Raw genomic sequence first — 27,193 nt, 5'->3', positions numbered from 1 at the left:
TCATTCTCAGAGACCTCCTCATATGGAAAAAGCACCTTCATTGTAACACTGCTAGCAATTTCACTGGGCAGATGCAAAGCTAGGTAGCTTGTAGAGACTGAACTGCCTTCTTGCGTAGTTCCATACAGGTCTGGCCTTCAGGAAGAAATGCAGTTTTGTTTAACAGTTGTAATAAATAACACATCTGTGACCTGAACTCGTGTTTCTTGCTACAACAACCATTTACATGGACCATGTCAGGCTGGGCAGTCATTCATAAATTCTGATTCAAGTCATTTCCCTTCAGCCAGCAGGCCTGGTGCTGAACATGGTTCATCCCTGCTATCAGGACTCATCAGCATATGTAACTCACCTGCTGTTGGGATTGGGATGTTATTTATGCACTGTATTACGGCAACAAATAGGAAAAAAAACAACCAAACAAAACTCCCAATATTTTTGGTTTGGGTTTCTCATGTATTAGGTGATATGGAGACCTACAATAAAAAAACTAAATTTTCTCCCAAATGAATTTGCAGTTTTAATGCCAGACAGGGAAGCAGATAAGCCAAAAAAGAGAAGAGTGGCAACAAGAAAGTATCACATACAACTTTTTAGTCCTTTCATAGGACACCTTTAGTTCCCAGGATTGTCCATCTGTCATCTTTTACTATTTTGTGTATTGGCATATAATATATAATATTATTTTTAAAAATTATAGACTCATATTTGTACCTCTGGATTGAAATTCATGGCTTTTCTTACTGTGAAGACTCATCAGTGAGTGAATTGCCTTTTTTCTCTCCTTTTCAGGGGGAACAGCTTCCAGACAGAAGGGCTTTTTGGGATGCATTCGATCTCTGCATTTAAATGGACAGAAACTTGATCTTGAAGAGAGAGCTAAAATGACACCTGGTGTTAAACCTGGATGTCCAGGGCATTGCAGCAGTTATGGTAACCTGTGCCATAATGGAGGAAAATGTGTGGAGAAGTATACTGGTTACTTCTGTGATTGTACTAACTCAGCCTATGAAGGACCTTTCTGCAAGGAAGGTAAGCAGCAAGCTTTGATCTAAGTCTTCAGTGGGCTCTGAATTACAGCACTGTTTTACCCATGTCAGCTTGGTGCCTCTCATGTTACAGTACATTCTGTTATCAGCTGTCCCTTCAGCATTACTAAGAGTTTATCTTAAGCAGGCTACAAAACCTTCTTTTTTTGACTTCACTGTTGGCCTCAGAAATCAAAATGGTGTCAGCTGTACTAGTAAAGTTTGCAACTATATCCCACTATGATTCCTTTATTCAGTTGCATATAGGACCCAGACATTAACAAATAGGGCTGAAATTTTTCATACAGGTGTTTGCCCATTTCTGAACATTTAGTTTAGCTGTTCTTAAACCTCATCCCATTTTGTCCACCTTAAACAAATCTTGAGAGCTTTTCTTTATAAAGTTTCAGAGCAATGATGTGACAAAAAGAGGTAGTCTTTCTATGTTCTTTTGCCATTTCTGTGACAACTCATCCAAACGTTAAGAAATTTTTAAAATAAGCATGAAGCGTTCAGGAGAAAACTGATTTGCATGGTTCAGTCTTTGGTGAATGTGTCCTCACTGAACCTTTCTGGTGGTTTGTAGAAGATGCTGTCAACACCAGAAAAATGAGCTGGGCAAATAAGCAACCTCTAATTTAGAGAGCATGCTTTTTGAAACTAACAAACATGCAGATGTTCCTCTTCATTTGATGCTACCAAAGATAGCTTCCATTACTGACTGTCTTTGGTGAATGTGATGTTTTAATAATGACTTTTTTTAAAAAGGAGACTGGAAAGAACAAATACATTGTCTTTACTGTGAGGGGAAGATAGAGAATATTGCCTTACAGGTCAGTTGTTGGAAGGTAGTGAAATAAGCATTTATTCGGCTGACAGATATTTTGGGCTGTTCTGTCTTGTGGAGCTCTGATTCTAGCACTAAAATAGTTGAATTTACGTCTCCATTCACTGTCCTTCCCTGTACCAGACAAACTGACTCTAAGGAAGGACACACTCCTTATCCAAATGAAGGAATACTGTTGTCAGCTTGATCAGGGGCATTTTGCAATGTTCTACTTCTGAGTTAGTCAGTTCATGTCCATTCCTGCCTGGAAAATCCGAAAATGCAGCATTTGAAATTATTCCCTTGGTTTACATATGCTTTCAGAGGTTTCTGCATTATTTGAAGCCGGCACTTCTGTTACCTATATTTTCCAAGAACCTTATCCTGTCACAAAAAACGCAAGCACCTCAAGCTCTGCCATTTATGTGGATGCTGTCATGTCCAAGGAGAATATTGCATTTAGCTTTCTCACAGCACATACCCCAAGCCTTCTACTGTACATCAACACCTATTTTCATGAATATTTGGCTGTCATTCTCTCCAAGAATGGTAAGTAGTCTTGACCTGCTACCAAAGTGAGACCACTGTAACCTTGTAAAGTTTTTTTTTGTGGCTTTGTTTTTCGTTTGTTTGGTTTTTTGGGTTTGGGATTTTTTTGTGAGAATAGTATATAATGCTGCACTGATTTAAGTTCATTTTTGTGTCTGCAGCTTCATCCACTTCATGATATTCAGTTCATGAGAATGGCCATCGCTCTTGTTTATGTCCCTTTATTTGGTGTTCAGTGCTACACTTGCCTGTTCAGTCTTTGAGTAATCATGTTGCTGGGGCTTAAAATGTACTTTGACTTCCATTTGGCAAGACTATGTAATAGCAATTCCTTTCCATTTATTCTACACTGCGATCCATTAGGCCACCAAGATAAGGGAATGAGAAATACCATGTATGTACAAGAACACCTGGTACAGAAATATATTAGAATTTTATCTTTTGCATTCTGTCTTGGCATATGTATTGCTCTTCAATGGATTTTTTTTCAGTGTAATATGGCCAATACATCTGAATATTAAAGCCAGAAAATGTCAAAGTTTTCTAGGTTTACTGACCAAAACAGGAGGTGTAAATCCATTTTCTGTTAAAAGGTACATGATGTGGGGATTTTTTGAAAACACATAAAGATTTTAGGGGCTCAGGTCTTGTGTCTTCTCAGAAAGACATTGACTCCTGAGTCCTTGCAGTGCTTTCAGAAAAATCAGTCCAGACAAACATCATCCTAGGCAAATGGGGATGTTTGAATTATTCAAGAGTTATCCGGCACTGGAGCACTGGAAGTGATGAGTAAGCTTATTGGTGAGTCAGTAGCCTGTGGCAGAACAATAGAAAGTTAATGTCATGTGGTTGAATATGTACATTTGACCGAATGACCCAGACCACTTTGAGCCTTTCAAATTCCAAAATAACTAGGCTTTCAAGTACTGTCAAATGAAACTATAAAAGGAAAAAAAAAAAAAAAACCAACAGACAACCCAAACCATTTTTTTTCTCTGTATGGATTTTGCAGTAGTTTCTCTTGGTTATGTTATGCGGCTAGCATTCAGGCTGGCAAGGGATGAGTATCTTAATCCCTGGGAGGGGCAGCTGGAATAGTAACTGCCTGAACCAGTTTACTCCAACTGAAGTTGCATTAGGGAAGTGGAACTACTGAGACAACCCAAACCCTCTCCTGTCCAGTCCCAGATTTCCATCTCTGGTTTGCTGTTGGAGGTGTTTATGATTTTCAGATTTATGAATATTATAGTGTGTAGCTCCAGGGCAGTAGAAGTTATCCCCTGCTAAGGTGAAACCTTGGAATTTGCTTCTCAGTTACACTCAGGTCTCTTGATGCCACTCAGGAAATCAGAAATAGCCCTAAAGTGAATGAAAATGAAATATCTGTGTAAATCACCTTTATTGCTGCCAGAGGAGTCAAAAATGTCCTCAGAAACATGGACCAATTGACTTTTATTGATGAAATACACTATATGCAAGCTATAACTGTGAAGTTTTGGAAGTAGGGGTTCTAGTGTTGGTTGAAGAAGGGGTTGGAATCAGGACTTAGCTTGTAGCAGTTCAGCAGAAGAAGAGATTGTTCTTTCTTTGTGTCACATGCAGATTCTGCAGATCTCTGCTTTGGCATAGATGGAGACAGGGACTCTACATCTTGAAATTAGGTGGAGCATCTCTCAGCACAGCCAGGCAATATAAACAATGGTACTTTTTTCGGATTTGTCCCTCTTTTTACTCATGTGTAATATGACAGTGACAGTTGTTTAGAGGGCTGGTGAGATGTCAGGCTCCACAATTCTGGACTATGAGACATAGCACTATATGCAAAGAATGATTAAGATAACTACCTGACTTTTGCTAAATCCTGAAAGTCTCCATCAGGATTACTCTGTGCTTGCTTCTGTGGCAGTCTTTCAAGACAGTAATTTCAATCATGTATATTCCCTACCTTTTGTCTCAAATGTAATAATTTGTTAAATTTCATATCTTTTTACGTTTTAGCCTTTGGCATTGAAATTATTTCAATGAAAATAAGGTTCATATATGTTACTCTTTCTTCTTCCAAGAGGTTTATGCTTGCCATGAAGTTATTGGACTATGAATATCAATGTCCTTTGTAGCACTAAAAGGGAGCGGGATTCCTTCTCTCTAATTGGCTCATTTTCAAGGAATCTTGCCAAGTCTGACAGTATAGTAGGACATAAGCAGGTCCCTTCTGGATAACTGATTTGTTAAATAAAGGTTAGGTTTCTTGAAGAAATGGTAATGGGTATTCTCAGTTAAGAGGTGGGCAGCAATATTCTTTACCAAGCCCCTTTCCTCTTGTTAAGAAACTGTATTGAAACAGTCTATATATACTTTAATGCTTCCCCTTTTGTACTGTTTTTCAAGCCACTACTCATGTATCCTCTTTTATCCTTAGGTTATTCCTCTTTTCTATTTCCACAAAATAACTAGGCAAATTATTAGTTAATAAAAGTGAAAATGAGAAGAATGTTTCTTGTGTTTCAGACTTCCTGTGTTAAATATTTAACATAAACGAAATTAAAATATTTGAAAGGATTATTCATAGTTAGAGTATACTAAAAGGGCTTATATGAAAGTGAGCTTGTACAGGTGGCTGTAGTCTAATACAGTCATGTGTGAAGTATTTCCTGTAAAATTAATTGGTTTCAGTAAATTTAGTAAATAGGTACATTTAACCCCAACACTCTTTGCTCTGTCAGTCTCTAAAGGACGTCATACCTTTAGAAGAAACAGTATGTATCGATTGAGATACCAGAACTGTGGTAGTGAAATGATTCCTTTAGAGTTACCCAACATGCCAATGTCAGGTCTGCAAAAGGAGATTTGTTATGACAGATGTTGGGTACCACCATATGTCAATGCAGAAGCTACAATTCTGCATTTATTCAGATGGCTTACTATAAAATGAGACACTCAGGAGTGCCTGGCACATAATATTTCTAGAATCACTTCCCAACCAAAGAACTCATCTATATCACAGAGGTTGTTCTTAGCTCTGATCAGTTGACTCATGTCCTGGCTGTTTTCAAAACTTGATGTTTTTAAAGATGACTTAGGGATTCTTTCCACCATTGGTTGGTGCTGATGCTTCTAAATCATACCTGTGGTTTGGAAAATTTTGTGCATATAAGAACATTATCCTCTCCAGTCTTACATATTGTACTTATGGATGTTTAAATTACATCTACATATATATGTGTATGTATTATGTATAGATGGGTGTATATCTATCTGTCTATCTATCTATCTATCTATCTATCTATCTATCTATCCATACGCATGTATATAGATGGGTATGTATGTTAAGCTTACATCGTCCCATTGATCCCACATCCAAAAGATTAGCAGCACTGTAATGATTGGCAGTGCAATTTTTAATATTAGTTCTGTAGAAATTTCAAATTATAGTGCCCGTTACTAAGCTACAGAAAACTGATAAACAGCTCTAATTAGCGTTTTCAGTGTGCCAGTCCACAAAAATTATCCACATCATGGGAAGATACTACCAAGATAAGAATATTTTTTTCTTTTCCAGGCTAGCTTTTCACTGTACATTTTTGCATTTACATGATTTCACAAAGTTACTATTACCTTTATATTGCTATTTTTGCCTTGTTCCCTAAAGGTAATAATTGTTGGGGAGAGAAATGTTAAGAAAAAAACTGTTAGTACTTCTCCTTTCCCCACTCTTCTTTCTGCCCTGCAATAATCAAATGTGTTATGAATATGATGAAGTGCATTGTCTAGAAAATGTTTTCCTAAATCTTTGATTCTCAGTTTTGTTGGCTTTTTCCATGGAAACAATATGATTCCTAATCTAGAAAAACAGCAGATAGCCAGCATCAAAGAAGAGAGATAGAATCTCAAACTATCCTACAGTGATTGAAAATTTATCTGTATTTATTATCTGATCTCATAAGAAACTAAACAATTTGAGTCCTTTTTTTTTTTCTCTTCCTATCCGGCACCTATTGCCTTCACACTGAGCTCTGTTCTCCATTTCTTTTGGAAAGCAAGACTCTGAAGTTGAAGATTAAAGACAAGGAAAAAGGCACAGTTTAAAACGGAAGTACACATGAAAACAACTTGAGTGATTCTTGTGTTAGGTCTCTGATATTCAGCATATAATAACAGGACTTATATCAGCTCCACTTCCCTATAAAGTCTTGAAATCCACTGATATTTGTAGCAAATAGGAAAAGAAATACAATGTGTAACAGAGGTAAGCTGAATTAACATTCTACAAAAAAGAAGCAAATATTGTCAGTGAGAAACACTGATTTCTTTTTTTAATAAACTAAAAATTTCCTGTAATCTCCTGTCTCTAAGTCAGAAGCAGCCTTTTTGTTGAAAGCGTATAAATTCTCCTTATGGTTTTTGCTTTCAAGTCTGTTGAGATGCATCTCCACCAGCCAAAGCTTTTGTCAGTCAGTGGAAAAGAAAGGCAAAAAATCTGGTTCAGTCTTTTAGGCAAAGAATCTTTTGATTCTGTTCATACTGTACATTCTGAAGTTCAGTGGAGCAAAACTAAAATAATTAGGTAAAATAGGACTCACCTAAAGACTGAGAGGGATCTGGGAGGTTATTTTTCTGGCTCTTTTTCTTTACCCACTCGTGGGTTTTTGTTTTGGGACATGGATACCATAGGACATTAACTAACTGTTGCCAAAAGACCCTCTAGACTATGCTGTTATTAGTGCAGTTGTCTTCCCTTTTGTGAACACCTTGAGGGCTTACAGACTTGCAATAGCCATAGAACAACCTGCACAATTTATGTGACTGAAGTGGAAAATGGTGCCAAGGTTCAGGTACAGTTATTTTTAACAGATCAGGAGCAAGAAAGATAGTCATTTTGAGAAGTGTGGGAGACAGCTTTGTGGACGAGACAATTGCCTTTGAGTGACTGAGGATTGTTCCCAGCCTACCTCTGGTTTGCAGCTATTAAATTATTTCATATGGTAGATAGCACTATATATTTTATGCAGTTGTTGTAATTGGCTCTGAAATATTATTTACTGAGTGAGGGGCCAGAGACCATTTGATTGTTAATGATAAATGTAAAAGAAATTTTCCCCAGTTGCCTTAATTGGGAAGCTGTCTGTGGTGTCATGAGTAGAAAGGGTTGAGATAGCAGGAGATCTCCTAATCAACTTCTATCTAAAGACAGAAACTGCTGTGGCTAGAAGCATCTCTGATCCCTTTGACATTTCCCTGCTGGAAGCACACTTCACAGAAAATAGGAATGCTGGTTAGAGTTTTCACTTCAAATCCAGCACTAAAACGACTTTAAGGGAAGAGGGGGACTTGGCACCCAAGACCAATATTTTTAATATTTGTGTTAACATATGGCGCTCTAAATCCCTAAGTATGCAAAACTAACTTGAAAGGAGTAGCAGCCACAACACTGAGCCAAGGATTCTGGCAGGTCTCTACCTCTGCTTTCCAAGAGGAGAGAACTGAAAGATCTGCTTCATTATGTGAACTCATGGACCTGTTTGTACTCATGAAGCTTGTTTTGCCATACTGAAGGGTCAAGAGATGTTCTGGAGACCCACAAGGGAAAAACAAGGGAACTGTAATTTGATTACACTGAGCAAGAAAGGTTGATCATGCAGTTAATAATTGATGGGTGCTCTGCCTATATACAGACTGACTTTGAACTTATTGGTGTCTGGCATAAAACCCCAGACCACTGGCTGCAGATAATCAGCTTGGAAGAAAACATGTGTTCCCATTTCCTTGCAGGAGATGTTTGTCTCCTAGAAAGCTTGAGTTCCTAGCTCACATTTTGTAGCTGATAAGTCATTTTTATTATTGACTTTCTTTGGAAATGAGAGGAAGGACAGAGGGTCAAAGTTCCTATGTTTGAGTAAATGCTGCAGCTATAGATATGGTTATGGATATAGATATAGATATCTATAGAGATTATATATACATATATATAAACTCTTTAGTAATTCTGAAATGAGGGTCTTTCAGAACCCATTTTACTGAAAGCTTTAGCCCTGAGGATTGGGAGTAGTAATTTTTCACTTATTTTTAGCTTAAGAATTTTCTGCTTTGTGGACTGAGAGAGCTGTGTAGTGAGAGCTGTAGCTCAGCAGAACCACTGGCTTAAGTGCTGCCTTGGAGTAGTATAGCTGTTTGTGCACAACAGACAGCCCAAGCCAATAATACTTGGAAGAGTGAGTCTGGGTCCAAGCAGGCCTCCTTCTCTCTCTTGTATGTGGTATCCCTATTAACATTTTATTTTTTCCTATAGCATATCAGTTATTCTGTGTGGATCATGAAAAGGTGACTTTGTCCTTCTTGCTGATGAAATTGGCTGTTTATGTCTTAGTCTTTACAAGACAGAGACTTGTCTTTACAGACTGAGATTGGCCTTCAGGAATCTCAAGTCAAGGTGAGGGGAAATGTCTGGAGTAAGGTGGATGTACATCTGGTGAAAGAGGATCAGATCAGGGAATGGGCATTAAGCAAACTGGGCATACATAAATCCAGGAGCACTGGTACGATGCACCCACAAGTGCTGAGAGGCACTGGCAGATGTCAATACAAGGCCACTCAAAAGGCAATGAGCACAAACCAAAACACATGAGGTTTTATCTAAACATCAGAAAACCCTTTTTACTGGTGAGGATGACTGAGCACTGACACATCTTTCTTAGAGAACTGTGGGATCTCCATCCTTGAAGGTATTCAAAAGCCATGTGGACATGGCTTTGGGCAGCTGACTTGTAGGGTCCCTTCTTTAGTGGGATGGGGTTGGACATGTCTTCCAGAGATCCCTCTTAACCTCAGCCATTCTATGGTTCTGTGAAAGGTCGCAGAATCAAATCACATTTGAAGGTAAATTACTGAAAGTTTGTGTGCATAGGCATATACATTTTGCTACGGAAAAGTCATCACAATGTTACCTTTATATGGTTCTTGTACTAGGATTTTTCTAAGAAAATGTATCATTCTTCCTCTAATTTTCCCCATTAGATGACTTAAAAACATGAATCAGTTCTTTGTATGCCAATGACTGTGGCTCATTATAAACTCCAGTATTTCCACTGAGAGGTGGTTATTATCAGGTCCCTTTCTAAAGAATCAAACTTCTCCATTCAGAGAGACTGGCACAACCTATAAAATAGGCAGTCCATAGATGGACTTACTCGTCAGAGGAGCAGGACATTTCCCCAAGATGCATGACCAGCCAGACAGTGTGTATAGAGCTCAACACAAACAAGCATCAATAACCTCAAAAAGCCATTAATCCTCAAAGTTGTGTGCTATCTTTACTATGAGTTAAGAATAAAAAGGAGATTTAAGAAGAGGCATATGATTATTTTTCACTAGTCTTCTCTAAAAGATTATTGCTCACTCTCCTGCTCTGGCATCATGTCGTGCTCAAATTGATTGTTTCTTTTTTTTCTGTTCATACTTTCTTTTTCTGTGTTCTCATTGCTGAACATAATGGCTATTTGTTAGGTCAGCACAAAACAAGTCCTTGCTTGAACAGGTATCTGTACTGCCAAAATGGAAAGAGGAATGGTTAAAAGATATTAGGAAAAATGGAAACTATGAGCCAGGGTCTTGGTGAAGGCAGGTTGGTATGAATTCCTTGGGCTATCACAACCACAGATTTCAGTCTTTGTTTCCCAAGAGTGATTCAGACAGAATTAATGATGATACATAATTTTCAAAGCCAGGTTGAACTTCTGGAATAAAATTCATAAGATGATGCTTTTTATTTCATTCACTGGTAAAGAATAAAGCTCTTCCTCCCAGCTTGGCTGCTATGTAGGTCTTAAATGAAAAGTACAGTGGGAGATGGAAGCCTGGCAAGATTCTTCTTCATATAAAGGTTAGTAAACCATAGGGCCTACTGAATGTCTGAGAGTGAGACTAATGGCATCCAGTGTGTGTTTAAAGACAGGAGAGATATGAGAGGAGAGATATGAGCAGAAATATGAGCATCAGATCCAATAGTATCACACAGATGCTTCATATCATAAAGTTCAGCAAGGCCAAGTTCAAGGTCTTGCACATGATTCTTGGCAATCCCAAACACAAATACAGGCTGGACATGGAATGGATTGAGACCATCCCTGAGGAGAAAGACTTGAGAGTGAGTGCTGGTTAACGAGAAGCTCAACATGACCTGGCAATGTGTTCTCACAATCTAGAAAGCCAATCGTGTCCTGGTCTGCATCAAAAACAGTGTGGCCAACAGGCCAAGGGAGATGATTCTCCCCCTCTACTACACTCTAGTGAGACTACACCTGGAGTACTGTCCAGCTCTGGGGACCCCAACATAAGAAACACATAGTGGACCAGTTGGAGTGAGTCCAGAAGAGGGCTATAAAAATGATCAGAGGGCTGAAGACGGTGACAGGGCTGCCTCCTGTGGAGTCAGGCTGAGAGAACTGGGGTTCAACCTAAAGAAGAGAAGGGTCTGGGGAGACCTTAGAGGCCCTTCTAGTACATAGAGAAAAAGAAAGCTGGAGAGGGACTTTTTAGAAGGGTATATAGTGATAGGACAAGGGGTAATGGCTTCAGACTGAAAGAGGGTGTGTTTAGAATAGATGTGAGGAAGAAATTCACTGTCAGTGTGCTGGGGCAGTGAAATGTGTTCCCCAGAGAAGTTTTTGATACCCATCCTTGGAAGTGTTCAAGACCAGGTTGGATGGGGCTTTGAGCAACCTGGTCTAATGAAAGGTGTCCCTGTCCATGACAGAGGGGTTGGAAATGATCTTTAGAGTCCCTTCCAACCCAAACCATTCTATGACTCTAAGATAGCCTTTTTAATTAAGGGTTTTAAAGTGAAGGTCTTTTAAAATCCGAAGAATCTATAGAAAAGGTATAGGTTAAACTTTACCAGAATAAATCTCACCATCAGAAAGCAAATACTTTCATGGAGATATAACTGCATTTGACACTCGCAATTCTTTTCTTCATCTTCCATTAAATGCCCTTCAGAGAAAAAAAAAATAGTAAATGTAGCATCACTTTGTAAAAGAAACAGTAACCACTTCCTGCAGCAAAATAAATACCTACAAAAGGAGGGATAATGATAATGACTAATAGTACTGTTTTCAAATTTCTCCTCACCTGGAGGTTTTACGTCATTTTCCTGAGGATGTGAACACTCATCTATTTTACCAGTGGATAAACTGTGACACAAAGAATGAAGACAGTTTGTCAGCATTCATCAAGCTGGTAGATCCCAAATTTGTGGCAATGCTCTGTCCGTGATCTCCAGGGTACATAACTGCACCACTGTCTATGCTTGCCCAGGAGCTAAACTGGAGAGACAGTGTTTAGTATTTTCTACCTTTGGAGCAAAAATCATCTGCCTGTTCCTTGTTAATTGCTGGTCAGTCTTTGAAAAGCCAACTGGTGGCTGGTGGGAATGAGATGTCTATAAAGGTCAAACACATTTGGCAGTCACATAGGGGAACTAGCTACATTTATTGATGTTTAAGTGACATTCTCAATCTGGGTCCAGCTGCCTAGCAGGATTGAAAAGTGAACTGAGGTCATGGGCCTCCAGATAGGGTCCTTTCGGGGGTGTGGTTTATCTAAATTGAAGAAATGCAATGCAAAGGGAAAGTGTTGTTGGGGTTGTTTTGGTTTTTTTTTGTTTTGTTTTGGGTTTTTTTTGGTTGGTTGGTTGGTTGGTTGATTTTTGGTTTGGTTTGGTTTGTTTTTATTTTGGTTTTTTTGTGGGGCTTTTTTGGTTTTGTTTTGTTGGGGTTTTTTTTGTTTTGGTTTTGGGGTTTTTTTGTATGTTTGTTTGTTTTTAATATAGGATGGATTAAATATGATCATTAAGTCCTGAATGTCTCAAGCATAGAGTGGGGGGCATTCAAACAACCACTTATTTTTTTATTACCATAAGAGACTGCAAAAAATTGAGTGGTGAATTTTTCTTTTAAACCCTATGAAACAGTATTGTCTAAGCAAGTGCAATAGCTGAGTAATGATATCAGCAAACATGTTCAACAGTTTTGCTTCCTTGTTTATTCCATGCAAAGCAAATAACAAGAGTCACCTCCTAAAAAAGTGTAAGTACTTTCTTAGTTAAACACCACTGGACTCTGTTCTTAGAATCACCAGCAGCACTTCCACTGAAGAGTAAATTTACTGAGTAAATATCCCTGGGGAGAAGCTGCTAATTAAGGAGCATGTTTCTTAGCCAGCTGCTCCTAACAGAGAAAACGGTGGTTCGTTTTTAAATATGTAGACTATGAAGAGCAACATTGCCACACTGAAGCTGTGGAAGTTGCCAGAGAGATATTTTGTGTTTGAGATGTCTGAAAACTGTCATGTGCTGTTCTTCAGTCAGGAGTGAACAGACATTTTGAGCTGCAAATGGCTTTCTGGGCTAAATACTTCATTTATTTATTTTTTTTTTCATAATAGCAACATCCATACACTCACTAATATTCCTCTCTTTGTTTAATTTGTGCTTTCCTTAATTGTTTTCCCTTTCAGCTGAGGCTCGGGTGAATGTGGAGGGTGCATGCAGTGGTATAGTCAGCATCTTGCAGTTTGACAGAGGTCACTGCTGGCTGGAGACAGAGTTCTGGGTTTTTTCCGGATGCCTCTGAGGCAACAAGACATGCAGGAGTAGTCCAAGACCCTTTTCCTAACACAGTGCTTCACTATTTCATACATACACATTTCTCCCAAATCAGAGTTTTCAACTGCCCTGATTTAAATGATTTTTCCTGATGTTACATGATGGTGATAAATTTGTACATTTTATGTGTGCCACCCACGTGTGCTCCCTGAATTAACCTCAGCTTTTCTCAGTGTCTCAAGATGTCTTGCCAGCTGGTCCAGCCAGTTTAAGTCATTAAAAAGTGTTATTGAAGTTGGCAAGAGTTGTTGGTTTCAATCTGGGCTAATTTAAAACTGGTTTCCATAAATGAAGGTCCTGCAGAGAAGTTCAGACTCCAAGGGCATGCCAGTCCCTTCCTTGTTGCTTGGTTCTTCAAGACTAAATGACACAAGACCTGTGGTCCTGGTGACATGTGTGACAAGAACTTTACTTAAGAATGATGGATTTACAGACTAAATTCCTGGTATCTCGTTTCTCTTTTCTGCAAAGCTTCTTTTACCTTTTTGCCAAATAGCTATCCCTGGGTGAGATCTTTCAAACCAGGGAACCTTTTCCTGAGCTAGAGCCCTCTCTGTACCGTTTTCCCATGCTCTATTTTCTAGATGATGCGGTCCAGAATGAATGTAAAGTTGATAGACATAGGCCACAAAACTACCACAAAACTATGTTTCTGATGTTCTACTCAGCCCTGTTGTAAACACAGGCAAAAGAAAGACATCTCTCCTGCTGACATGTTCAATCAGCACAGATTTGGGGCATAGAATATGTAACTCCGCAGCTAAGGTATTTCTTCACTCCATGCAGTTTGGGAACATTTTTTTTGTTCTTCAGGCTGAACAATTTGAAATATCTAATCAGTTTCATGTCCTTTTTACCAGTAGACTTAAGAGCTGCTACAGCAGCTTGTCCTTGGCAAAAATAAGCAGCTTGAAGGCACCATGCTATTCCTGTAGCTGCCTGGAGTTTGGTTAGACTGAAATGGATCATTAGTGTTCTTCTAGCAAATACTAGTGCTGGCCTCCATCATCATTGAAAGATGTGTCCTGGGAGAGTTTGTTTCAGAAAAGATACCCCCAACCTAGTCACCAGCATGGGATGGCATAAATACTGCCCTTTGGTCTCTGTTTCCCAGGGCTTCTCTCTGTACAAGTGGACTCCCAGGAATCCTGTTGAAATGCCTCTGTAGCTGTTTGATATCTTTAGGCAGATGATGTATCATTCAGCCCTATAGTCATGGATTATAATACTTCAGGTTACAGATTGAAGAACACAGTGATTTGTAACAAGCCAGCTTTGATACTGGCAGTGGTCTTACCACAGCAGCGTGGCAGCCCACGTGAAATCGTTTTCTCCAGCAGCGGTGAAAAGAGGCCACACTGTTGTTGGTAAGACTGTGCCTAAGCTGAGCTCACTCCCCTCTCAGGCTGTTCTGGAGCTAGCACAGCATATCTCCATGCTGATCTGCACTTTGCAGAATTCGAAGCTGAAGGGGATGGATGACCGCAATTATCAAGTGCGAATCTACTCTTACCTAACACTACTGGGGTAATAGGCCCAGGAAAATTTCCCAGCCCAAGGCCAAAAAAATTATATCTCTCTTTTCCTTTCCCTCCCTCCTTTATTGACTTGATAAAAATTGCCTCCAGCAATTCCACATCCATTAGAGAAGGAACACAACAGGCCGTGCATTGCTTGAGCATTGTGGCACTCCAGGTGAGCATGCTCAGACACAGGGAGCTGAAAAGAGGATGACAGGCATGACTACAACAAAACTGCCAGAAATTACACTGCTCATGATTAGTGTGAACCCCTATTGTGAGGCAAAAATGATGCAAAATAGAGAGACAGTAGAGAACAGGGAGAGCTGGTGTAGACACGGAGTTTTATTTGCCATTGCTGACATTGGGCTGATGTGATGGAGAAAGTCAGTGGACCAGATAATCAGAATTCAGAGGACAAAAAAAAGTCCTTAATAATAATCCTAATTAAAAATCCATTTATTTTGCTTGTCAAGTACTAAACTGACAATTTGATCTGCTTGACAAATTATTCTGTAATCTGAAACCTAAAGTTTTTGTACTGAATGCAAGGCAAAATCAGCTCTCAGCTACAATGGTGTAAATTCCAAAATACCTCTTGAGAGATGAACCCCTGTACTTCTGGTTTATGTTAATGCAAATTTGACCCCAGGCAAAATGCCAGCTTGAATTCAATAGTTTTGAAGAGCAGTTGACCATAAAAAAATTGACATTGGATCCAAAGCAATTTGACAAAATTAGATGCCATTCACTGATCTCTTTACATGATTTAAGGTGAAATTGCACCACTATAGAAAGTAAGATCTGTTCTTAATGGATGTCAAGAACCTCGTCCGTTGTCTCCTAGCAAAAGTAACAGATGGTTTCTGGTTTAAAATCAGTGCTTCTCTGGCGAAGTCAATGGGTAAATCCCTGTTTGTGGCAGCTTAGAGCCTGGATAGATTGCATGCCTATGTCATGCTGGCTCTCTCTGAACACAGATGAACTGGATACTATTACTGATCGCCTGCATGTGTAGTACCAATTATATTTTATATACATGTGTGTTCATAGCATTCAAAAAGAGCAGTGAAGTTTTTTTCACATTTGCAAAATAAGGTCACAAACCAAACCTCTAGTCCCTGTTCCATTTGTCACTTCACAGCCCTTTCATGGGATCCAGGTAAGAGGCAGCCTCTAAAGTACTTCTTCTGGGACATGATTTTTTAGTTTGGATTAATCTATTAGACTATAACATATTAATCTATTAGACTATAATATTTTAGTTTCAGCTCATTCTGTGTGGTCCTCTCAGCTATGCTGTGCAGGTCAGACAACCTTTCACTTTTTATCAGCTCTCCCACTGTCCAGTGAGTAAATCTGAAAAAGGTCCCTTAACTACCCTGCACTTGGGCTTCTTTTCTCACGTATTTCTAGAGAAAAGTGATTCTAAGATGTTTATGCTCCTAATTGCAGTTGATGCATCTTTCATTCAGTACCAGATAATGTGATTGTGGTTTAAGTTTGTACCTTTAAGTGTGACATTCATGGTGATAGACAGTAGCTCCTTGCCCTCACTATGCAATGAGGGCTGGGAGCATTGCAATATGATTTGGGGCATCTGAATTAGGACCACACTGAATAATTTAGTAGTTTTTACTGACCTTGATCTCTTCACAAATTCTCCTCTAATGTCCATGACTATGTGTGAGAAAGCAAATACCTTTTATCCTTTTTTTGGTTATTATTTTCACTTTAAAAGCTCCCTGATCCAGCAGACCTCTCAATCAGCTAAAAAGCCTTCATCTTAGTAGTTCATTCTCACTTTTCCTCATGAATTTAGCGGACTTTTTTCTATCCTACAAATCTCAGAGAGTGTCAGTGCTCATTTGGGATATGCTCAATTTTGTAATAATGTTTTAAAAGTACAGCTCTTAGGAGCCAAACATCCTGGTGAGGGAAAAGAAGGAGGGATGATCTTAACTAGACTAGGGGTCATATCTGGAAGGATTAACAACTTCACAATGAGCTGTGTAGAGGTGGAAAAATTTCTTCACTGCAGGAATTTTACACCTTGTTTTAAGCTCTTTATAAAGTGGGTTTACAATAGTTTGTAGAACAACAAAGATGACTTTACTGAGGGAGGATTTGGAAAGCTGAAGGGCGTGAGTATGTCCACGCTATGTACTGAAGAACTCTCACTAACTCTACATCTGCAAGTCATCTCGCAGCATTGATATGTCTGAACACAGGAGCCAGCAGGGCTGTTCATTCCCCTCATTTAACAACCAGACTGCTTCTGGGGTCAGAGGCTCCTCTGAATGACATTCCAGTGCACAATACAACTGCAGCAGCTTGTGCAGGTGTACCATGGGCTTCTCTGACATGACCCTGCATCACTGTGGTCCTACAAGTGTTTTCTCTGTGAATACTGAACCTTCTCCTGGGGCTAAAACAGTGCAGGCACATCCTTCAGGGGCAAACAGGCACTCAGTGCCTGCTGTCCAGCACAGGTAACAGCTATAGTTTGTAGCTTTTTGCAAAATCTAGCCATACTTTAAATAGTTTGAACTTGTGCTAACAGAAGCACTGAAATGGAAGGAGGAAGGACAGAGTGTTTTATAATGAGTTTCAGAACAGGGAATAAATATAGGACCCTTTCCCCAGGGCCGTGGTACTGTCAGCATTCATTTTCTCTTTGAAGACGGTAATAAAGTAGCCCCAGAAGAGATCTTAAACTCTATGGTACCACTGTTGGTCCATGTATTTTGGTTGCTGATGCATAAAAAGAGTTCAAAAATTTCAGAATTTTATTTTTCAACCTGCTACTTAATTCCCAGAAAAGTATGCTTGAAAAGATTCTATCAGAATAGATTCTTTTCCTTTTAGATTACATGTATATATACACATATACATATATATATATATATACAGGGAGATATATATATATATATAGATATATATATATATAGATATAGATATATATATTCCCTGTAGTCATTTGTTAAAGGACTAAATTTCATACTGGATTCCTTGTTTTCTTGTGTGTTTCTATTTGTCATGGTACTGTTATTTATCAGAAGTCACAATTTTTTTTTTTAATACAAAGATTGAATGAGATGTTTGACATTCACTTGTTTATTAATTACATTAATTCCTTCAAATATTTCAGCAAAAGTAAAAATACTTTTTCATTGCATGTAAATGATAATGTAACTGATGGGCTTTTGAATGTTTGAAATTGTTGTAATTCTCACAGTTGTCACAGTCTTCTGCATTGTCTGGATGAAAAGAAATGGTAAAATCCACCAATATTAGTTTAATAGAGCAGTGCAAGCCCTGCATGCCCTCTGCTGGAAGTCATCCCTTACGGGATAATGTAGATCAGCTTCTGTGGCAGTGCTCAATATCTGATCTGCAGACAGACACGCCTTTGATATAGTTAGATATTCATTAAGTTATGTTTCTCCATAGCAGAGTCTGTTAGCCTTCTAGCCTTTCCTAGTAGGAAGGAAAACTCCTCCAGTGAATTATTTTCTTCACAATTTTCATTACAGTTTGAACTCTTTCAGTTCTCTTCAACATCTTTCTTGACTTATTAACCTTGTTGCTCCATTGCAATAAAAAGAAAATGAGTTATATGTTAAGCAAAGTTATTGAATGATATCTCATTATTGACACAGATTTTATTCATGCAGTTTTACTCTGCTTTTTAGGAAGTTTACAGGTTCGATACAAGCTGAGTAAAGATGGGCTCCTCATTTTCACCATTGACTCCGGAAATTTTGCCAATCGAGAGCTGCACCATGTGAAGATTAACAGAGAAGGCAGAGAGCTCATCATTCAGGTATGCCAAGGCTTATGTTGAATGTTAAATAATATCTGGTGCCACAAACACGGGAAGAAGTTGCCCCAATCCTGAAAGTGTTTGAGGCCAGGTTGGATGGGGCTCTGAGCAACCTGGTCTAGTGGGAGTTATTCCTGTCCACAGCAAGATAATCTTTAAGGTCCTTTCCAACCCAAGCCATTTTACAATTCCGTGAGTCAGACCCACTAATTTCAATGCCTGATTGCCAACAGGAGGCAAAGATTTCTCACCGATCTGCTGCAACCAAAGGTGATCCAGCAACAGAGCAGCCCTGTAGCTTAGAACAAAGCTCCATCCACACCCTGCTTCCAAGAGTGCCCAATGGTGGTGTTTTCTCTTGTGGGATCCTTCCCTTGTTTATGCCAATCTATGAATTAGGAAACACATTTGCCCACATGTTCATCTGGATCATTGGACTGGTTCTGGGGCCTAGTGATGTCTGTGTGACCTGTAGTCTTTAAGGAAACTCACGGTATGGGTGATTAATAAATTGTGAAAGGGAGAAAAACAACAGAAGGATAAGCACCCGGGAATGTAGTTTCATTTGGAGTGTGTGTCCCAAGGGAGAATGTGTCCCCAGCTGCCTCATCCCCTCAAAGAAAAGAAAAAGCTGAGGGAATACAGAGTACTCACCATGTGAATGACAATGCCCTATCCTAGAGCTAGAAGCAAGCCATACTGAATGTGACAACCACATGAGAGACAAGAACCCTCCTCTGCTTTGTTTCCCTGCATCATTTGTTTTTCCAAGGCAGGGAGGAGAGGTTCATCTTACTGCTCTTTCTACTTTCTTTCTAAGGCTAATTATAGCAGTTCATATTGCAAAACAAGATGGCCAGATATGGGTGGCAGTCATTTAACAGAGAAGGGTGGCAGAGTCTATAGAGAAGTTGTCTTAAGGAACAAAATGAGAAGAAGATAGAAACACATAGTGCAACAATTTTTCTTTCCTCTCCACTTTCCATGTCTGGGTGGTAAAATGATCACCCAAGGCTCAGCTATGGGCCGTGGGTAGGTCTGATTTTCTAAGAAGGAGGGTTATGCTAAAAGACAGGGTTTTCCTCAAGTTCCAGTCTTCTATTGTGTGCTGCTCTGTGGTTTTCTTCTGTACAGAACTAATTCTTCACAATACATTTCTAGAGAGGTCTCCTTTAAGTGTATTATGAAGTGACTGGTGACTAGACATGGATTTTGGGAAGCAGGAGGATTTCAGTGTCAAATATTTTAAGCTTTTCAGCAGGGGAAGTTTCTTCAAAGCCCTTCAGATGACTATTCTCATGTACCTTTCAGCTTCTCATGCTAAAATCAAAGCACATTCGCTTTGCTGTCTCTAGAAAGTGAATCACACCTGGGAGCAGAATTAACTGATTTGCAGCTGAGAGTGTTCCCAGAAGTTTGCAGTACCGTGAGATCTAGGAGTGTCTACATGGTGTTGTAATGAAGTAATTTTATTGACCTCTTCCAGGTTGATCAAGTTCTCAAACTCAAACACAACTTTTCTGAGATTGATTTTAAGGCCATTAAATCACTCACCTTGGGCAAGGTCACAGGTAGGTTCTGCTAAAAATATTCCTGATTCATCAGTTGTTATAGCGCTGCATGTTGGGTTTTTGATAGGATTGGGGTTTTGTTTGGATGGTTTTGCTGTAAGAGTTGGCCTGAGCATTCCAGTACTCCTATTTATATATCTCATCAATGCAAAAATTTGGCAGCTTACTTGTTTGCACTGATAGCAGTATTAACTTCTCCTATTGCTCCCTCCAGTAAAGTGATTCATAGTGTCTGTGTGGCTGCATAGGGTGGAATCTTAACCTAATGATATCATTTTGCTGACTGCAGCTTGCTCTTCTCCAGCTATTTCTGTTTCCTAATGATAAGGACAGTACAGTGAACCTTCATCCTCTCTACCCTTTTTTCACTCCCATTTGAATTCTGGAAGGAATATTACTTGTAGCACTGAGACCACAGCTCTGCATGTTCTATGTGTGGAGTTACTTGATCTTTACTCCTCCACACTCCAAAGCCATTACAAGACCAGGAAAATTCTGCTTAAAATTTGGAAAAGAGAACTCTTCAGTTTCGTTGTCAAGCATGTCCTATTACTTTGCATGAGTCTTATTCTTTCCTGGTGAGATTCTAAATTCTTCCTTGGTTATAGACATTTCAGTCCTGTGTTCGAATTGGACCTCCATATCAAGCCTGACATCTGTCTTACTATTGCAGTTTTCTATGTTTCATTATTAGCACTTAAAGCCTGTGGGACTGGCAGCTAGACAGAAACTACAGACATCCTCTAGTGTCTGCTTGTAAAATGCTATTTTATGTAATGACAATAGTGTATTCTGCATCATGTTTTACTAAGTGGGTTAGGAACATGAACTGATTTTCCCCTTTTATATTTTATGTTTGCTCAGAATGCAGCCATCTTCCAAGCCTTTGTGGACAGGTTTTGGGACCTGACACTTTTCAGCCCAAGTCAGAGACAAGCTAAAATTTCCATTTTGTCATCAGTCACCTGTAGTGCTGAAAATCTGCAAGAACATTGCTCATTGCGACCTCTATCTAAAGCTCCACCTATAGACACCAAATCAACAAACCAATGCTTTTCTAACCAGTAAGATGGAATGTAGAACAAAGACCTTCAGAGATGCAGCCAGCAAACTGGCATGGTGCTGCTCAGAATTATGGAGAGAAACTAGATTTAGTCACAAAAATATGATTAACTTCACAAGCACAAGTTGTTGTAAAGCCAAAAAGCCCAGATGTATCTCAGAGGTCTGGCATTCATTTTCACTGAACACCACCAACTTCTTTGATTTCTCTCTTGCCCCAAAGTTTATTGGGATTTTATTTTAGTGACAGCAATGGTTCATATTCTGTAATGACTCTAAAGCTACAAACTTGGCCATCCAGATGGTGACATCTTATTACTGTACCAGGAGTCACACAATGCATCCCAGCAAATCACTTAAATTCCAGCCTAATCTTCATTCCAATTTTTTCTTCATATGTTAAGTGAATTTCTGCAAATATGTCTTCTATATTAGGGTTTAATTTTTCAGGTTTTATCCAAAAAAGCCCTAATACAAAACAGAAATTCCTACTACTGTAGTGTCAAGTGTATTACCTTATTGTATATAAAAGAGAGCTGGACATCGTCACTTTGACAATGTAGAACTTACACAAATATATTAAATCATCATATATGGGTAAAATGTCAATTATAACTTCTTTTATATTGTATTATCTTTTATATTATAACTTCTTTCACCAGGTGAATACTAGTGGCTTAAATCAATGTCTTTCATGTTCTTCCTTGCCATTATTCATGCCCTCCGTAAAGCATAAACTTCCAGAGGCATATGATGCTTTGACCTAGACCAAGACTTCCCTGTAGCATTTATTTTGGATGCCACTTTAGGATTATGCACCTAAAGGCATTCACTGGGAACATTTAAGTGTCCACTGAAATAGAATCATATAAAAACTGCTGTGTTCTGTGTGTCCTATATATCCATGTTATAATCTTCTGACAATTTGTCTGTCTTCTTTCCTGTCATATCACTGCTCATTTGTCTGCTCTAACAGCCTGATCCTGGCTGCTTAACCAGATAATTATACCACCTTCTTTCTTGACTCCACCATTTGTTTCCCACTGACTGAGAAATCTCAAAGAGGTCTTCCAGCAGGACATCATAAAAGCTTGAAACTTCTTCCTCACCAGACTTTCTCATGATAACCATTTTAGCACAGCTAGAACCTTTGAAAAGTGTACTTTTATACAACAACCAGCTTTTTTTAAATAATGGTGTTTCTCCTGCTTCTAGTCCCCCCACCCCAGCCCCATTAAACTTTCTTTAGTAAAAAGGTACTTGCAGTCTAATAATTTTTTCTTCTTTTCAAACCTTCTGTAATTTTTTCCCAATGGTTGCCCTACACCTAGTTCTGCATTCTGGACAAAAAACCTCTGCTTAAGGTAGAAGAGTCTCACCTGAAATTCAAGACATAAGGACACTCACTCTGCCACAGACTACTTGAATGACCTTGGGCAAGCCATTTATGTGCAGATATAAAGGTACACAGGCATTTTATTCCCACTGGAACCAGTCTGAGCTTTACTGTTTCCGTCTTTATCAGCAAAAGCATAGATAATAGAACAGCCCTGCATCAGAGGGGTGCTGGGAGGATAAAAGCATTAAGGTCTGTGAGCTCTTCAGATCCTCAGTAATGGGACCCTATAACTGCCTTACAAAGATCAATCTAAATATAAATGTGGCTTTGAAGACAAGGGAGTAAAAAGAAACATCATTCAAGCTAACAGATGTTTGTTGAATTCATCCTCACAGTATCCAACAGCAGTAGAAAAATATCATTATCCTGTAGTTTGTTGTAATTTTTACTCCACAAATATAGAGTCACGGTACAAAAGGACCTATCCAAAGCTTATCAGTATCAATGGGAGTTTTTCTGTGGGCTTTAGTGAGTACTGAATTCAACTCCAAGCGGGTCATAGAGTTTATGGCAAAGCCTCAGTGAAATCTTAACCAGAGTCCCAGTTCATTTACTTTAAGTACTCCTTGCAGAGATCATACTGCTGTATTTAACCATATGAACAATCTGACCTGACTGTGATGCTGGCTCTGCTTTGAACAAGGGATTGAACTGCATGACCTTCAGAGGTGTCTTTCAACTTAAATTATTCTGTAATTCTCTAATCTCAGAGACACATTTGCATAGGTTTAGGTCTTCTCTACAAAAAACTGATATCCCAGTGGAAAATATAATTTATTTGTTTGGGGTTTCACCTTAATGAATCCTTGAAAACTTTATACTGTGCCCCAACATATCTAGATTTTTTGCCATTGTAGTGAAATTGTAAAAAATATCCCTGATGCAGAGAAATGAATCTCATTGCATATTTACTTGTGAGAAATTGTTATTGTAGCTGTATAGGCATACCAGAGTAAAAGGGTAGCACTGAAAGCATTCAAGAGGATTCTGAAGAAAAGCATTGCAAGTATTTCTTTGGCACCTTTTAATCTTGACCTAATTTATATGTGCCTTCAAAGTGATCAATTAGCATTAAGGATTGTGTATTTTAGCACAGGAACATGATATCTTTTATCTTTAAAAGACTCAGCTAAACCACACTAAAGTTGTAAGATTCTTTCCACTGAGTCATTTGGCTATGATATAAAGTGTATGTAGAAGAAAGTTTATCTGGAAAGTAATTTTATTAAAATCATTGTGTAGGTGTAGTGCAATTCTTATGATTTCTACAATAGCTTTTCTTATTAAAAGTTCACGAGGAGAAAATGGAATCTATACACTGAAGATATTACAGAACAATTCGTCCAAGAGTGATATTATAGGGGGGAGATGATAATGGGATCATTAAATCACAAGGGGTAAGTTGTCATTAACTCTGAAATACAAAAGCTGCCTTAAAGAAGTACCTCCTTTTAGAGAGTTTCTATGAAAAATGCTTAAGTCCATTTTTTTTGATGGAAAGACATTCCCTTTTTTAAGCTTACAAAATCATAATTTGCTTAATAATTTTAACGCTACAGTCTCGGAACATTGTGCTGCAGTAATTTAAACAATACAGCAATGGCTGCAAGAGATATTGGCTGGATTCCTATGGTCACTGAAAGACTTGTTTCTTTAAGTCAGAGTCGTCTTGCCCTAAATACCTATTTCTTAGACAGACCATATTGTGAAAAAAAGATCTCTTGGGTCAGTTTAGGGTATCTTTAAAAGTTATTGATTTTCTTCCTCATAGCCTAGTAAAGTGTTAAGGAAAATGGACATTACTACATAGGATAAAAGAGGAGAGACATTTGTTACCAAAATGGTAACAGTTAAAATAACCAAAGTTTAGCTAACCCAGGCACTTCAAGCAATCCCAGGTCTAAGCCAATAATGCCATCATGTCTCTATCAGAAAAAGACCAAATCTACTGCAAGTTTTCCTCCAGCAATATAATTTACCACACGATCACATCATGCATAAACAGATGTTTTCTTGATAATAATGCCATCTAAATAAGTGACCAAGGCCATCTACTTCTATCCAGAAATTTTATTTATAGTGTGAATTTTTGCTACTTTAGTTGATTTGGGGTTGGACTTGATGATCTCAGAGGTCTCTTCCAACCCAGTTAATTCTATGATTCTATGATTCTATGATTTTAGCTTTCTGATCCTGGGAAAAACATCTATTCTTTTGCACATCCTCTCTCTGTCTTCTTACATCTTTTCTTATTATTATAAATTATATTTTTGGCCCATGCAGAATCACACAGGACTTGTGTTGTGACAGATTAGGATTCAAATGTCAAAAACTGTGACAAACAACAAATTTCACATTGCAACTCCAAGTAGTGCTTCATTTTTTATGACAAACTGTTTTTCAGAAAACATACTTAATGCATGTCTGAAATGATCTCTGCAAAGCCTAACAGAAAAAAAAATTCCTAAATGTTCCACTTGGCACAAAATTTTAAACTGCTGGCAAGCAAATCCTGGTGCATTGTGCTGGTTTTGGCATTCTGCTCATCCTGGGAAAGTTTGTGAGAAGAAATGCCTTTACTTTGTTTTTGCTGTCCTTTGCTTTTTCAGAAGTGTTTTGGAGGTGCACTGAATGTCTGGAGCCTACTCCCTGTTCAGGTTCATCCTTTAACTAAGCAGGAGTTAAACTGTGGTTCTAACCAGGAAAACTTTTTGTGCTTTTCACTCTGCTGCCTTTGTGGCAGATTCACACCAGATTATTCCAAACTTGTGATTTTTGGGTTCCAGTCTAACCCAAGATATGTTTTCTGCCCTTTCTAAATTGATGATTAATATCAAAAATGTTTACTGAGATTGTTGAAGGGCATGGAAGCACATTTTGTGAGGTAACTACAAAGTACCTGCTAGAGGTCTTCTGAGACAGGTGCAGTGTGTGGAGACTACAAGTGTCTTTTACTTCAAGGTCATGAGTTCAAATCTGGTACTAATGTCCAAGAAGGACTCTTGCCAGTGCTATTCAGCACCTTGGTAAAATGAGGTGATGGATACATTTTAACTCCCCCAAAATCATATTTCTATTTCTCAGACTCAAAATAAAGGACAACCAGTGCTTCAGCATAGAGAGTAAATTCCCCTTTGTGCTTCTACTTACATTCTACATAGATTAATTAATTAATTAGGGCAAAGACTTTTAAAACAGACTATGTCTGCTTTCACTGATGTTAAAAATAAATTTCAATTAAGAAAATCCATTATGGTCCTTCCCTACTGCAAGTGAGCACACAAGTAAACTTATGGCTCCGATTTAAGTTTCTGAGTGACATAAAATAATGTTTATAAAGAAAGAACAAAAATATATTTAGTAGTGTTTATGGTCCTATTTTACACAATGGTATCTTTAGAAAGAAGGTCTTCTATACACTCTTCTTGAACACAAATAATATTTCTCTTTGACTCCAGTTACCTATCATACTGGTTATAATTTACTATGTCAATTTGCTGATATATTGATAAGCAGATTAATGCTTGCTCTAGAGAATTCTGGTGGAATTCTATTCATGATGAAAATTAATTCCCCATTACCAAGATATGAAGACTTAAGATTGTATTATTAAAGATCTTAAAGCAAGTGTTGTGTGTATGGCAGAGGTGCACAATGAGCAGTGTCATGCCTGGAAGCAATGGAACAGGATACCTGTTTTTGTGAATAGGAATAAATCAACACATAAATTACATTGATAAAATTCATAAAGTTTAAAAATACAACTATATGTTAGACTTAGTCCTCATCATCATGGAAAGCCATTGCAAATACATGAAAAACCAACACAAAACTTGCTGAGCTGTGACATTGCAGACAACTTCCAGGGATCAGCTAGAGGACCCAACAAGAAGCCAGGGCAACTTAGGCACAACTCAGCAGACAAAGCTAAAAAATTACTTCCTAAAAATATGGGTATGCTTAATATGTGGAGAATGAGCAGTTAAATTACTAGAAGCAAAAAAAGATTACCTTCTTACCCTTCATGGAGAAATTAACCAAAGTAACTCATTCCCCAATACCGAGAACAGCAATGCAATGCTAAAATGTCAGAAGATCAAACCAAGCCATCAGCAGCAATTCAATGTGATTTTCCAAGTCAGTGAAATTCATGGAAAGATTCACAGCATTATCAGGTCAGAGGAAGGCCACAGAAGTTTGATATGACCTTGCTGCAACACAGACCTTAGAACTTCTCTGAGTTGCTTCTCTTACGGAGTGCTGTGTCATGTACTGAAAATACCTTTTGGAAAAACATTCTATTGTGATATAAAGACTCCAAGGGACAGAGTAGTCTTTAATAAGCCTTTCATAGAGGGAACCATGCCATAATCACAGGTTTACATTATCCTCTCAAGAATTCAGAGGGCAGCAAAGTCGTTCACATCCAAGTTGTGCAGCTTTCTTGCTGAGAGCCTCCCTTTCTGACAGACATTACACACACACCTAAAGCTGTATAATAAAGCAAACCTATTCTGTGCATGTGGGATTTTTACCAGAGGACTCTACAATTGTTTTTAGTTTGTTCTTTGATTTTTTTTTTCAAATTTCAAAGTCTTTCAACAACAAATCTCTTAGTTCTCATTCATGCAAAGCTTACCTTGACAAAAGACTCCCGGAATTGGTTCTAAAGTCACTTCAAAAGTGTTGAATCTTAGACTTTTCAAACTACTGTAGCATGAAAAAAGAAACCATTATTTCTTAGGCTTTACCTTT

At 38.4% G+C, this 27,193-nt stretch overlaps 1 protein-coding gene across 1 annotated transcript in view; it reads left to right on the top strand.

Moving 5' to 3' along the window:
• LOC114055682 (contactin-associated protein-like 5) overlaps nt 1-27,193 on the top strand; it is a gene marked incomplete at its 5' end in the record, with an annotated part of 53,494 nt that overhangs the window by 16,981 nt on the left and 9,320 nt on the right. Inside the window, 4 exons of the mRNA XM_027880073.1 lie at nt 793-1,032; nt 2,179-2,403; nt 18,276-18,406; nt 19,893-19,977. Of these exons, the coding sequence (XP_027735874.1) occupies nt 793-1,032; nt 2,179-2,403; nt 18,276-18,406; nt 19,893-19,977 (681 nt within the window). The remainder of the gene's footprint in view (nt 1-792; nt 1,033-2,178; nt 2,404-18,275; nt 18,407-19,892; nt 19,978-27,193) is intronic.

The sequence above is a fragment of the Empidonax traillii genome, unplaced genomic scaffold (genome assembly GCF_003031625.1).
Source record: "Empidonax traillii isolate 1590-97213 ecotype Southwest subspecies unplaced genomic scaffold, ASM303162v1 scaffold5:size3517227, whole genome shotgun sequence".
Taxonomy (NCBI): Eukaryota; Metazoa; Chordata; class Aves; order Passeriformes; family Tyrannidae; genus Empidonax; species Empidonax traillii.
This window is presented reverse-complemented; position numbering and strand designations above follow the sequence as displayed.